The sequence below is a fragment of the Hippocampus zosterae genome, chromosome 4 (genome assembly GCF_025434085.1).
Source record: "Hippocampus zosterae strain Florida chromosome 4, ASM2543408v3, whole genome shotgun sequence".
NCBI classification, from domain to species: Eukaryota; Metazoa; Chordata; class Actinopteri; order Syngnathiformes; family Syngnathidae; genus Hippocampus; species Hippocampus zosterae.
In genome coordinates, this window is record NC_067454.1 from 15,305,538 (window position 1) to 15,319,427 (window position 13,890).

At 41.1% G+C, this 13,890-nt stretch overlaps 2 protein-coding genes across 7 annotated transcripts in view; one reads left to right on the plus strand and one right to left on the minus strand.

Moving 5' to 3' along the window:
- Positions 1 to 3,196, minus strand: part of znf821 (zinc finger protein 821) — a 15,505-nt gene extending 12,309 nt beyond the window's left edge. For 2 of the 5 annotated variants that reach the window (XM_052063800.1, XM_052063799.1), the window contains exon 1: positions 3,064 to 3,196. In XM_052063800.1, the coding sequence (XP_051919760.1) occupies positions 3,064 to 3,067 (4 nt within the window). In that variant the 5' untranslated portion in view covers positions 3,068 to 3,196. The other 3 variants (XM_052063801.1, XM_052063798.1, XM_052063797.1) reach the window with 3 other exon arrangements.
- ap1g1 (adaptor related protein complex 1 subunit gamma 1) overlaps positions 3,178 to 13,890 on the plus strand; it is a 26,663-nt gene continuing 15,950 nt past the window's right edge. For both annotated transcript variants that reach the window (XM_052063772.1, XM_052063773.1), the window contains exons 1-5: positions 3,178 to 3,331; positions 12,228 to 12,431; positions 12,557 to 12,681; positions 12,869 to 13,010; positions 13,334 to 13,430. In XM_052063772.1, the coding sequence (XP_051919732.1) occupies positions 12,231 to 12,431; positions 12,557 to 12,681; positions 12,869 to 13,010; positions 13,334 to 13,430 (565 nt within the window). In that variant the 5' untranslated portion in view covers positions 3,178 to 3,331; positions 12,228 to 12,230. The remainder of the gene's footprint in view (positions 3,332 to 12,227; positions 12,432 to 12,556; positions 12,682 to 12,868; positions 13,011 to 13,333; positions 13,431 to 13,890) is intronic.

Below are 13,890 nucleotides of genomic sequence, written 5' to 3' on the forward strand. Positions count from 1 at the left end.
ATACCCCCAGCCATATATTCTTTATCATCTGTGAAAAATATTAATGCCGCTTACTGAGCCAAGAAGAGAAAGATACACAAAGAGAGTTTTCTTTGTGTATCGTGAATTACACTGTTCCCGTTGTGGCCAATGTGCACACATCAGAAGGAGCAGCACAATGTGAATGGGCAGAGAAGCCTGAAATTATGACGTAAGAACAGATACTTTGTTGTTATATTATCAATTATGCTTTAACATTTATAAAAGTACAAAGGTGAAGACTAGAGTGATAATTTCCTCAACACAGGGTGTTACTTGGATGGCTGGAATGGATTTATGGCATTTCCATAGTGAAAGATGATTTGCGTGATGAGCATGGTCACGAAATAAATTTAGCCTCTAAAACAAGACCCCATTATTTAAATATATATGTCTCCAAAAGTTTTTTTTAATCATTATTAGTTAACAAATTAATAAGAGTGACTCTCTCAATACTACACTACATTGTGACAGCCACAAACCACACACATGCATCAGCCTGAAGGGGTAGGGTTGGGAGGTATTACCCTATCGCATCTCATGGTGAAAGATGGGTACACCCTGGACTGACCACGAGTCAGTCACAGGACAATTTCAAACAATGACTGAACCAAATGTGGCACTGAAGAAAATAGCAATTGTAAAAACATGTAATAACATACAGTGTCATGTGGCTCCATGCATTTCTACATGTGACTCGCAAGCTTCTCAGACGTCAGGCAAAGCTGCAGTTGTCTCACAAATCAATACTCAAATCCCCTGCATCACATTATTCTTGTAGGACACAAACCAGTCCAGGTATACTTTCGGTAATTCTGTTGACGGTCACACAAACAGCTGGACTAACCCTAGCAGACCTAAGTGTAGTCACAACAAACATACAGTACATAGATATCTGAAATACCTACAATCAACTTTGAAGGGGTTGGTCTGTTTTCGCCTGGACATATTATAGTCCACACGCAGGGAATGAAAAAAAAAGAGGTAGAATCCCCTTCCACACCCCCAGGATGTTTCCCGTCCGCGCGCTTCAGGGGGGAAATGATTTATGTTTCCAGACCGTCGATTCAGAGAGGCAATAAAATAAAATTTAAAAAAAAATAAATAAAAAATAATTCATATAGAGCGTCACATCCTTGCGGTGGTGATAAAAATAAAACGGTATATTATCAATGGCGGGCTCCGTTTTTATGAACTGGGATTGTCTGAGCCGCCACGCAGCAGCTCCGACTACGGGCGCGCACACGCCGCTAACGGGCGCGTGCTTACTGCGGCGACGCTCGAGCTCAGCTGATCTATCGCGTAAAGGGCGCTGCAGTGCATTGCGGGATACGTAGAGCCAACACGGAAGTGTTAGCACTTAAGCTAGTCGGGCAGGCAGAACACAAACGCGTCCACTAAATATGCGTTAAATATGCCGGGGCATTCCGGATGAAATAAAACTCATGTTCCTAAATGTGTAGTAGACAATGCATTTAATCTCATCAAGAGAGAGATACAAATTCAAGAGAAGTATGACTACTACAACTGCTGTGGTTTGTCTAAAAAGTAATCTGACATTTGATGACAAAGGAAAGCTAAATTCAATTGGGAAACAATGACCACATCTACTATTTTACATTAGCGCAGGGTGTACCAACCTTTTGCAAACAGATCTACTTCTGAGGCACTGATTAATGCAAATGGGGTCGAAATTTGATACACTCTTCTGAAATAACAAAAATGTTCAAATTACGTTAAATAATAATAAGCAAAAATTAATTAGATGCATTTGCGAAATCTTTGATCCCGTTTTCTCACAGTAATTGGGAAACACTAAAATATCAATATGCAACAGTTTATTTCTATCATTCTCAAAGTGTGTACATTTTTAAATGATCATTTGTACAACATTCTGAGGAACTCACACTACGGTCCAGATAGGTTTTAATAACACAGTGGTATCACCGCATTAGGGTGGATATTAATTTTGCGGTGGTATCATGAAGCATAATTAGGCAAAGATTTCATAATTAAGTACCACAATATTATAATTATGAAATGATAAAATTTGGGGTTTCTTTTAAAGACACTCCACCCAACTGCAGTAGTTTTTATGTCATTCATTTTATTGTCACTTAGCTTTGCTGTGGGGGATGAAGTAGAGATGAAATGGAGAGAGACAAAAGTGATGGTTTTTGACCACGAAGATGTGAGCATTAATGGATAAACAATATTAAATATTGTTCAGATATGTTCAAATTCAGTAAAATCATTGACATTATTCATTTGTTGGATAAAAAATGTTCAAGATGGATTCGAAGTACAGTACTTTAACATTCTCAAATTCTTACTTTAGTCAATGGTAAACATTAAACTTTAAAATATTTGTGGTACATGAAGGGGGACGGTCCCCTGAATTGGGTTAAACATGGGCCCCCAAATGACTAATATGCCCTTGCTGACAAGTAAGGACAAATAGTGTGCTCGTACATCGAAGTCGGATATCAGGTACATCAAATAAATACTCAAACGCCTTGACATATACAAATACATAATTGAGAGAACCAGAGTTGTTGGATTTTAGACATTCATTATCATCGATGTTTCTCTTACATATACAACATGTGCCGCTAGATGGCGCTCTATGCCGCGACACACACACAGTGCCACAACATTGCGCGAACAAGTCGTCATCACTGAATGCCACGAGTAAAAGGACCGTATCACCACATTGACAAGAAAAGGGATATTCTTCCGCTGGAGAGGAGGAGGAGAGGAGGGGGAGCTTAAACAGAAAGTAAATCCACATCAACAAAAATGATACCACTGAAATGTGCCCATCACGTTCGAATCAAAAGCGAAAGCACAACCACCGCACAGCAAAATGCTTGTCACCCTTACTTTTTATTCGATTCGCTTGTAACAGCAATAAATTGACGTTAGCGAGCTGGCTAACAACAGGCTAGCTCTTTATAAAAACGATGCAACAGAACAGGCGCTAGACAACATTGCGCACATTCTAACCAATGTGGACAAACAATACGGATATGATCAGTGCTTTACCCATGTTATCCAGCGATCATCAGTCATACGCCATCGAGCAGAACAACGCCACGATTTAAACAAGTCCTCCGATGAAAGCTAACGCTACTGTACGCTGCTTAACTTGAGCAAACATTGCTCCAAAACCTTTGGGGACATGTCAGTGTAACCCTCCGCCTGCGGTAGATGTGCTGAGGCTGGAGTAGCCACCATTTTGCATGTCGAGTGTGTTCCTCCCTCCATTGCTAATAGAGACGATTCCACTTACTTTCTGGCGTCACCACGGCTGGTAAGTCCATCGCGAGTATGCGTCTGTCAGAAGACGTGCGGAAACTATCCGACACGATAAAAATAGTTGGTCGTTTTGTTGGTATTTACGTTGACAACTCACCGTGGCGCTGCATAGGAAGTGCTCCTCGGTGCACCGGGGTTGTGGCTGTCAGAAGCTAAGTTAGGTACACTTTATCATTCATACCACGCGACTCCCAGACATAATCGACGTGACAACACCGTATATCGAATTTACTTTCACCATGCTAACGTAATCAACACTCCATTTGAGTGTACATACCCGTGGTATTCATTGAAAGAAAACGGGGATGTAAACGAGTGACAAGGTAGCAAGCTAACAACGCCGAAAAAAAGGCCTAAAACCGCATCAGATCCTGTGGACAGGGTCAGGTGTAATTTCTAACCACGATCGCATATTCGTGTACACGGGGAACAGTTTCAGGCCCCAACCGTCATGTAATCGTTTCATCCCAGTCAAGAGGAAGGCAACTTATTCCACTGGTAGGAACTTGAATTGCTACTCCTGTTAGCTCGTCGTTAGCCAAAATGTGTGTCATTTGTGTCACCGAAAGCAGTGTTGCAATTTTGGAAAGCTGGATAATTTGTTTAAGCCTAACAGGTGTCTGGATCTCAAACTTTTTGGACAAAGTATCACGTCCTACAATACGTAGCTCTTTAAGTTCCACTTTAATGACCCACATTCAAATCCAGTAGCATAGTCGCCCCAAGTGTAAATAAAAGGTCTTATCCTGAGAGGTATATTTAGTTTTGGGTTTTTTTGTAACCAATTGTAAGTGTCATCATGTACAAATTGAAGATTAATGTTGCACCTAAATAAACAAGATTGTCACAAAAGTCATAAACTGGCATTCGGATGGATGGAAATAGGTGTGTCAAATTTCTAAATGCACAAACTACTTCTTAACAAGCATCACGGAATTGCATGATGTTGGTCTTGTAATAGTAGATCAGAATGTCAAATTTATTGATAAACAGACTAGTGCATAAACAAAAATATTTCTGAGAAAGATGAGCTATATTAGTACACAATTCAGCAACATGATCAAACCGAAATTGGTCTCTCTCTATGTAAAGGGATACCTTTAGCACACCTGCACAATTTAAAAGTCTGGTACTGTCTTGATTTTTAACATGTAAGCGACCCCTCACAGCAACGGAAAAAACAGCATGTGAGACGGACACAAGTGAACTTGCGCAGTGTGTGGGGTTCTGTAATTAGTTTTCATGACTGGTCAACTTTTGCCGATTAGCTTTTTTTTCCCCCCAATAAGTTAAGGCAGTTTTTCACTGCCTTAACTTCTTACTTTGTGTGAGGGTCAAATGCCAGGTGTGCGGGCGTGAGTCAGCAACCGAGTGATTCGCAAATGTGCACTTCAGTTGTCACATAGTCCACTTAAAGCGAAGCTCTTTCAGTACTGCGACTCCTGTTAGCTTGTTGTTGGCTGAAATGTGTTGCTATCATTGTGCAGAGTTTCAAATTTAGATTGCTAGTGGTGGCTCACGCTTGTTCATACAAATACTTATGGGGGGGAAGCAGAGGGGGGACACTGGGGTAAAGAAAACAAATGAAATAGAAGTATCGATCAATTTAACTCCCATAGTTGAGTAAAAGTGTGTGTGTGTGTGTGTGTGTGTGTGTGTGTGTGCATATAAAATTAACAAAAAATATTCATGCTGAAATGTATTTAAATACATAAGTAAAACATTTTTTTACTGTCAAATTACTTCTCTTTTGCGCGCACACACACAAAAGTTGAAGAGCAACCACAGCTTTGCTGCAAAACTCAATTAAATAATGTATACAGTAATATGTGGGGGGTTTTCAGATGAGAGACTTTTTTTTATGTTGAGTGACACCATCAGTTTGTGCAGTTATAGTTTACAGGACGTCCTACTTAGAGGGGTTGCTAATATTTGGAGACCTTGTTTAACCACACAAGATGAGCATAATATTCCACCGTTCATGCAGGGCACTATTATACTCCCAGTTGACCACCGTCAATGGACCAGAAATAGCTCAATCTCCAGTGTATCTTCCTTTCTTCTTTGATTTTATACTGTCACTTCAAAGGGGAGTTTGCGGATTTAAAACTGTAAATAAGATTTGAATGTACCATGACTTAACGAGACCTCCGATTGTAATGACTAATCAGGCGTGGGTTACATTTTTACAAGCTCATTCGAGACATATAGAAAATTTGACTGAGTGACCGAGGTCATATCATTAAAGCAAATTCAGCCACACCAGAACGAGTTCAATATGGACTGATGATCTATTGCGTAGTTGTTGATGTCAGTTCATGAGACCCCATGTATGCTTTGGTCAAAACCGTAAGACTATACAATCATTGCCATTTTACTTACATCGAGCAAAGCTAACTACTTCCAAACAATTTTCTCCTGTTTTTTTTCCTTACACTGTGATTTCAATGACTGAGTGGTCGATTCCTAAGTGATGACCTCTTGATTAGGGATAGCGATGAGGAATGCAGCCCAGCTTGTCATTTCCGTGGTTTTGCACACAAAACCTCTGACAGCTTGTATCCCTCATTTAATAGAGTTTTGCTGTTAGTGAAAGACGCAAACAAACATACTGAAGTACAGAAAAGAAATTGATCACGCCGATAATTTGCGGCAACCCTGTAAGAGCAATGTTCTTACCCTGAGTGACCCCCCCGCCTCACCCCCAAGCGACACAAGAACTGTAGCGATACTCTTATGACACCATTACTTAATTCTGCCGCTGTTGTGTTTTTTTTTTTTTTGCGAGAAAGCGGCTGATTAGGCCGTCGTGCGAGCGAGTAAAGGTGGTGGAAAAACTCAGTGCTTGCCGGATAGCGACCTCCTACATTTAATCACCACTCTTTGTGTACTCAGAATAATTCACCCCAACTTTCAAGAACGTGATTTTCAAAGCCTGTTATGTTTTTATGCTTGTAGTACAATTTGTACTTGTAGTCCGTGGCAGGTTGACTTATCCCCGTGGTGAATTGAAGCTTTGGCAAGCTTGTTGTTTCTTGGTGTCAGCCCCCTGGAAGAAAAAAAAACTAGCACAGCAAATCTCACAAGGGGAACAGCTTGTTAGGGACAGTTCACAGTACATACAGTGCCCTCCATAAGTATTGGCACCCCTGGTTGAGATGTGTTTTTTAGCTTCCAATTATTTTATTTTTTTTCTAAATAATATGGGACCTTAATGGAAAAAAAGAGAAAAATCCAACCTTCAATACAAGTGCATTTATTCAGTGGGGAAAAAATCCCACATAAAGAAATAATTATTTGACATCAAATAATGTGTGTCACAATTATTAGCACCCCTGGTGTTAATATTTTGTACAACCCCCTTTTGCCAACAAAACAGCACCTAATCTTCTCCTATAATGTTTCACAAGATGGGAAAAGACAGAAAGAGGGATCTTCAGCCATTCCTCTTTGCAGAATCTCTCTAAATCATCCAGAGACCTGGGTCCTCTCCTCTGTACTCTCCTCTTCAGCTCACCCCACAGGTTCTCAATGGGGTTGAGGTCAGGGGACTGAGATGGCCATGGGAGGAGCTTGATTTTGTGTCTGGTGAACCATTTCTGTGTAGATTTGGCCATATGTTTAGGGTCATTGTCTTGCTGAAAGACCCAGTGACGACCCAGCTTCAGCTTTCGGGCAGAGGGCAACAGATTTTGATTTAAAATGTCCTGGTATTTCAAAGCATTCATGATGCCATGCACCCTAACAAGGTTCCCAGGGCCTTTGGAAGCGAAACAGCCCCACAGCATCACTGACCCACCCCCATACTTCACAGTGGGTATGAGGTGCTTTTCAGCATGCGCATCTTTCGTGGTACGCCAGACCCACTTAGAGTGTTTGTTGCCAAAAAGCTCAATCTTGGTCTCATCTGACCAAAGCACACGGTCCCAGTTGAAGCCCCAATACCGCTTGGCGAACTCCAGACGCTTGCGTTTATGATTGTGAGTGAGGAAAGGTTTTCTCCGTGCATGCCTCCCAAACAGCTTGTTGGCGTGTAGACAGCGCCTGATGGTTGATTTGGAGACTTTGTGACCCCAGGATGCTACCATTTGTTGTAATTCTGTAACAGTGAGCTTTGGAGATCTTTTGATTTCTCTTACCATCCTCCTCACTGTGCGTGGTGGCAAAATAAACTTGGCTCCTCGTCCAGGCTTGTTTACCACTGTTCCAGTTGTTTTGAACTTCTTAATTATTCCTCTCACAGTGGATATGGGCAGCTGCAGTTGAGTGGCAATCTTCTTGTAGCCTCTGCCTGACCTGTGAAGGTCGACGCACATCTGCCTCACTTGTATGCTGTGTTCCTTTGTCTTTCCCATGTTTAAGAGTGGATAAGAGAAATGGCCTCGGTGTCACGTCATATTTATACCCCAGGGAGACAGGAAGTGATGAATTACTAATTAAATGTTCCTACATACTCTGGTAAACTTTGTAAACTACTGTAGAAATGACAGAAATGCTTCAATTATGTTTATTTCCTGGGAATTGTTAAGGGTGCCAATAATTGTGGAACAGGTGATTTGATGTCAAATAATTATTTCTTTATGTGGGATTTTTTCCCCACTGAATAAATGCACTTGTATTGAAGGTTGGATTTTTCTCTTTTTTTCCATTAAGGTCCCATATTATTTAGAAAAAAAATAAAATAATTGGAAGCTAAAAAACACATCTCAACCAGGGGTGCCAATAATTATGGAGGGCACTGTACATACTATTCCCATATGAGTAACATATCTACAGGGCTGGTGCCTTACCTCATCAGGAGGCCTGTTTCATATATTTTGCATAGTTTATTTATAGATGTTGCTAAAATAGTTTGATTTCTGATTTTACAATGGTATTGGTAAGATTACTGAATGTCAGATGTCAAGAAATGTATTGACGATGCTCATCAAACATGCAGTGTTGCGTAAGTCCTCTTATGAGACGCCAAACACTTTCTTTCCACGTTTTGAGGCCTCTGCTTTTTACTTGTGATCAGTACACTTAATGTCACTCTCAGGCATGATGAAGAGATCCACAGGTGCACTAAGACCGTTGTAGTAAACAACAGGAACACTGTCATTTGAACGCAACTCTTTCGAATGGTAACCTGCCTGTTTTATCACTAATTGTATGTTCTGTGAGTATTGTTTCACATTAAAGTAGTTCAAATCACTTTTACATTTATTTTAAAATGATGGACCTAATGTGAACCGCCACGTGAACACACAAAATGCTACCTCACTCGTCTTGAGTTTCACCCTGACCCTAACAGCAGTGACAATTTCAGTGACTAAGACGATTGGATATCAAAAGAATGTAAGCTACAAGAATGCCGCCTTGTTCTGCACTCAGGAGGATTTTTTTATTAAAACAGCTCTTGGTCAAGGCAGAAGTTTAGTGTTCAACACAACATGAGACTTGAAGACACCTTTTGTAAGGACTTCAGGTCATTTGAATGCTGTTGGATAACACTTGGCAGCTTGTTTTGGAGAAAGAGTTGTTCCTACCTGCCTTGGTTTGAACATTTAGTCACAGCCTATTCTTAGGGTGTTTATAAACTGACAACTTGTCAAATTGATATATATGTACCGTATTTTCCGGACTCTAAGCCACATTTCTTTTTCATAGTTTGGCCGGGGGTACGACTTAAACTCTGGAGCGACTTATGTGTGAAATTATTAACACATGATTGTCATTTCACATGTTATTTTCACATTAAACTACAAGAGGGTGCACTCGGCCTGTGTTGATTAATTGACGATGAGTCTGACGAAAGCGATGTAGAAGAGGAAGCGGCGTAACGTCGACCCCCCGAGTTGGGGGAGTTGTTTAAAAGTGACACAGAGGATGAATATTTCATTGGATTTAGTGATTTGGAGTGAAACTTATAGTGTGTTAAACTTGTTAGCATGTTCTTTATGCTAGAGTTATCTGGATAATTCTTAATGTTATGTCGTTACTGACATTACCAGGCATGTCAGTCATGTAACGTTAGTGTATCGTACACTTATTCAGCCTGTTGTTCTCCATTTTATTTTAATTTTAAATTGCCTTTCAAGATGAGATGTATGTTTTCATTCATTCATTCATTCATTCATCTTCCGAGCCGTTTGATCCTCACTAGGGTCGCGGAGGGTGCTGGAGCCTATCCCAGCTGTCTTCGGGCAGTAGGCGGGGGACACCCTGAATCGGTTGCCAGCCAATCGCAGGGCACACAGAAACGAACAACCATTCGCACTCACACTCACACCTAGGGACAATTTAGAGTGTTCAATCAGCCTGCCACGCATGTTTTTGGAATGTGGGAGGAAACCGGAGCACCCGGAGAAAACCCACGCAGGCCCGGGGAGAACATGCAAACTCCACACAGGGAGGCCGGCGCTGGAATCGAACCCGGTACCTCTGCACTGTGAAGCCGACGTGCTAACCACTGGACTACCGGGCCGCCCAGATGTATGTTTTTGGCGTTAAATTCAAATTCAACATAAATTCAATTCAATTCATAAAATAAATTCAATTCAAATAAATTTCCCCCCAAAATGCGACTTGTACTCCAGTATGACTTATGTATGTTTTTCCTTCTTAATTATGCATTTTTTGGCTGGTGCGATTTATAATCCGAAAAATACAGTAGTTTGTACCTATTGTCATTTTCGTACGGAAACATCCATGTTGTTACTTGTGCCCTTTGGCTAGCTTCCATTGATATCCTAAGTCTTTATTCCAGAATAATAATTTTGCACAGCAACGGCTCTCACATTTGAACATTAACATCTTTGTAACATTCATCCATTCTTTGTTTGAAAACAAAACAAAGGCAGTGACTGTAACTACTAAGTGACTGTAACTAAATTATTGGTGAGTGACATGGGCGCCAGCATACGAAAGTGCATCATCGATTGAGTGTTTTGTATTTGGTGTGACCCGGTGTGAGTTGTGGCAACGGGCATTACAATACTTCCCAACGAGTGATCTTAGGCTGTATTAAATGAAAACATCTATTCGCTACCTTGTGTTGGCTCGTTGCTGTTGTGCTGCACATTATGAACTAATCAACCAATTATTACACCTGTGCCAAGCATCTGTGGTCAAACGTTTTTGTTTGTTGATTAGTTGTTTTTTTTTTATTTATTTACTGTATTTTCATTTTGGGAGACTTGAGGGACACTATCGACACAGTGAGTGTGGAATTCATGTGAGACTTTTCTGGTACTTCTGTGGTGTGGAAATCAATTTGGAAATGCCGGATTTGCTTACATTTACTCCTGCAGTTTATTTGTGTTTGGTAGACTACCAATTGAAAAAGGCATCATGGGAGTGAGACCAAGTGTACTAATTGATGGTCATTATCAACTGTAGGGATTGTTTCTCACTTCATAGTTCATTTTCTCACAATCTGTGATGTGATCTTTTTTGATAAGTGTTAGATTTTATAGATAGTTATTACACTCTGCTTTTTTATTTAGTTTTGTATTTGACTGGGTGTTGGTGTCAATAATAACAGGAGAATTTAAACTCAACACATGAACTACATATAAATACTAGAAGCCGATCGATGGTCCTTTTAACATTTATTTATATATTTTTAGTCTGACGATTTTTGGCAGGTGTGTGTGAGAATTTTATAAATAATGAAACAGTGTTACTTGTGTACAACTGCTGTAAATGGTTAGCGTACATAAAGGTAAAAACAATGGGCAAACATCAGCCGTCTGGCCAATTACTTTGGCTAATGTTTGAAGGGCCTTAATAGGCCGATTTAATTGCATGGCTGATTAATTGGTCACACCCTAATAAATGCATCAACCTTTAACAATGGCATGAAGCCGTTTGCTGTCAGAAGCTGACCAATGGTTTGTGACTTCATGTTTCCCACTGCACTGTGAAATGAAATTGTCCCAAAACTCAGTTTTCATCTCCTAAAATCAGTTATTCCTCATACCATCGATGTGCAACGTGAGACATTGTAGGGGTGTTCACACGGCAAGATTTGGTCCGGTGCTACGTCGGGGCTGCCCCAGTAGAGCGTTCACACGTGCAAATTAGCTCCGGCGTAGCCCTGGAAAAGAGCTTACACCGGACCAAATTTGATCCACCTCAGGGGGTTGGTTTAAAAATTTGCTCCGGCGCAAATGCTCGTTTGCGAAGCAGCACAGATGTAAATTTGCACGTGTGAACGCAACTGGGTTAAATTTGCTCCAGAGCAAATGCTTGTGAAGAGTACCTACGGCGAGAATGCATTGCTTTCGTGCTCTTTCGGACTTCCGTCATGTGTTTGTTTAATAACGACACAAGACTTGGCTGGTAACATCTTTCCTTTTGTAGGAGACTGGACTGTCTCAGAGTTGTTTGTGTAGTTTGTTCCTTTGATGTGTGTTCACAACCCCCCGCTCCCTATATAATTTATTTTGTGATTTCCTCTCTTGATTTTCTGTTTGGCGCATTACGTGTTTGCTTTTCTGAGTGCCATTGAAGTCATCGTTGATTTACGTTATCGGGAGCGGTCACTCTCGAGCAGAAGGCAGAGAGACCGAGAAGGAGACGTGCCTGTCCAGTAGTCTCTAGAGTTGTGTACACGTTTTAAAAAGAACTAACACGACAGCTCATTTGTTTTGTCCTTTTGCTCCGCTGCAGAAACTGCCGTGTGAACGCAAGTGGGGCTGTACCGACGCTATGCCGGTGCTAACACGCTCAGCAGCTTTGTACGTGTGAACGCTCCACACAATTTGCTGCGGTGCAAAATATATCGCAACAAAATACATCGGTGCAGCGCCGGAGCTAATGTGTGCCGTGTGAACACCCCTTGTGTTTTATACCTGGTGTTGAAGTTTGCCAACCTTTTGGGTTTTTTTTTGCCATCTCTGTCCCAGAGAATGCCAGCTCCGATCAGATTGCGGGAGCTGATCCGGACTATCCGGACAGCGCGGACCCAGGCCGAGGAGCGCGAAATGATCCAGAAAGAGTGTGCTGCTATCCGCTCATCTTTTCGAGAGGAGGACAATACTTATCGTTGTAGAAATGTGGCGAAGCTCCTTTATATGCACATGTTGGGCTACCCGGCCCACTTTGGGCAGGTAAGTTACCGGCATTGTATGCAGAGTATGACACCAATGGACACTTGGTAATCTCATGACTATAAATCTACTGTCCTTGTGTTTGCGTGTGTGCTTTTGTGTTTTTGTTTGTGTTTTTTTTTCAGCTTGAGTGCCTAAAGCTGATTGCATCCCAGAAGTTTACCGACAAGCGAATAGGTTATTTGGGAGCTATGCTGTTGTTGGACGAGAGACAGGACGTGCATCTATTAATGACGAATTGCATTAAGAAGTAAGCTGCGACCTGAGCCTGAGTTTGTCCAGTAGATCTGCTTTGAAATCTGTTGTTATTCTTCATAGCTGTCTATAGTCTCTTGAAGCTTTCTGAGGTGTTTATTTGTTTACACACAACAAAGACGCATACAGTAAATTATGCTCTCTGGAATTGTTGAATGTCATTGTGCTATGTTGTCCCTCAGTGACTTGAATCACAGCACACAGTACGTCCAGGGACTGGCTCTCTGCACTTTGGGCTGCATGGGCTCCTCAGAAATGTGCCGTGATCTGGCGGGAGAGGTCGAGAAGCTGCTCAAAACATCCAACTCTTACTTGAGGAAAAAGGTGAGCGGCGCATCTATGACCTGAGACGCATGTGATTAAAATAAATGCATGAACACCTCCACTCCTCTTTCCTCTATTGTCTTCTGCTAAGCAGCAATTTTTTTGTGTTTTTGTTCTGTGTAATACTCAAATCGTGTCATAAATAGATGTCAGAAATCACCCAGTGGAAAAAAATATGCTCTAAAATGCAATATGAAAGCTCTGCAAATCACTGGAATTGAATTAAGCAATTTAAGAGAACAGAACAACACAAGTAGAATGCCAGAACAATACCGATGTGAGTGTAGTCACCAGACAGTCTAAAATGTTTGTTTTGCTGACAGGCGGCGCTGTGTGCAGTTCACGTCATCAGAAAGGTTCCAGAACTCATGGAAATGTTCCTTCCTGCCACAAAAAACCTGCTGAGTGAGAAGAACCACGGTGAGTGTAAACGGTTTGTTCAGATGTGTTTTGTGCCTGCCTTTCATCAATGCGCTACTCATCCTGTTCCCTGCCACTCACTGCGCCCTACCCCGTTTGGTGTGTGGCCTTCGCAGGTCAGAGGAGAATTAATGAGGGCAAACGAAAAATAAATAAATAGAACTAAATACCGATTCAGTAAGTGATTCAATGATTACTATTGAACATTCTTCTTGAAGATTTAAGAAATTTGGATGATTAATATTGAGCATTCTACTTGCAGACTTGTCAAGTTTTACACGCTACAGATATAACAAAATTGAAAGATTTAAAAAAGTAGTTTCCTCTGATATACCAGGGCTGTGCTGTGAGAAAACATTATTCAAGAGCATTAAAATGGTTTTACACCAGCATTTATAAGTACAAAGCCATTATAGAAAATGTACAGAAAGTTAAACAGATTCAAATTAAAATGTTTTAA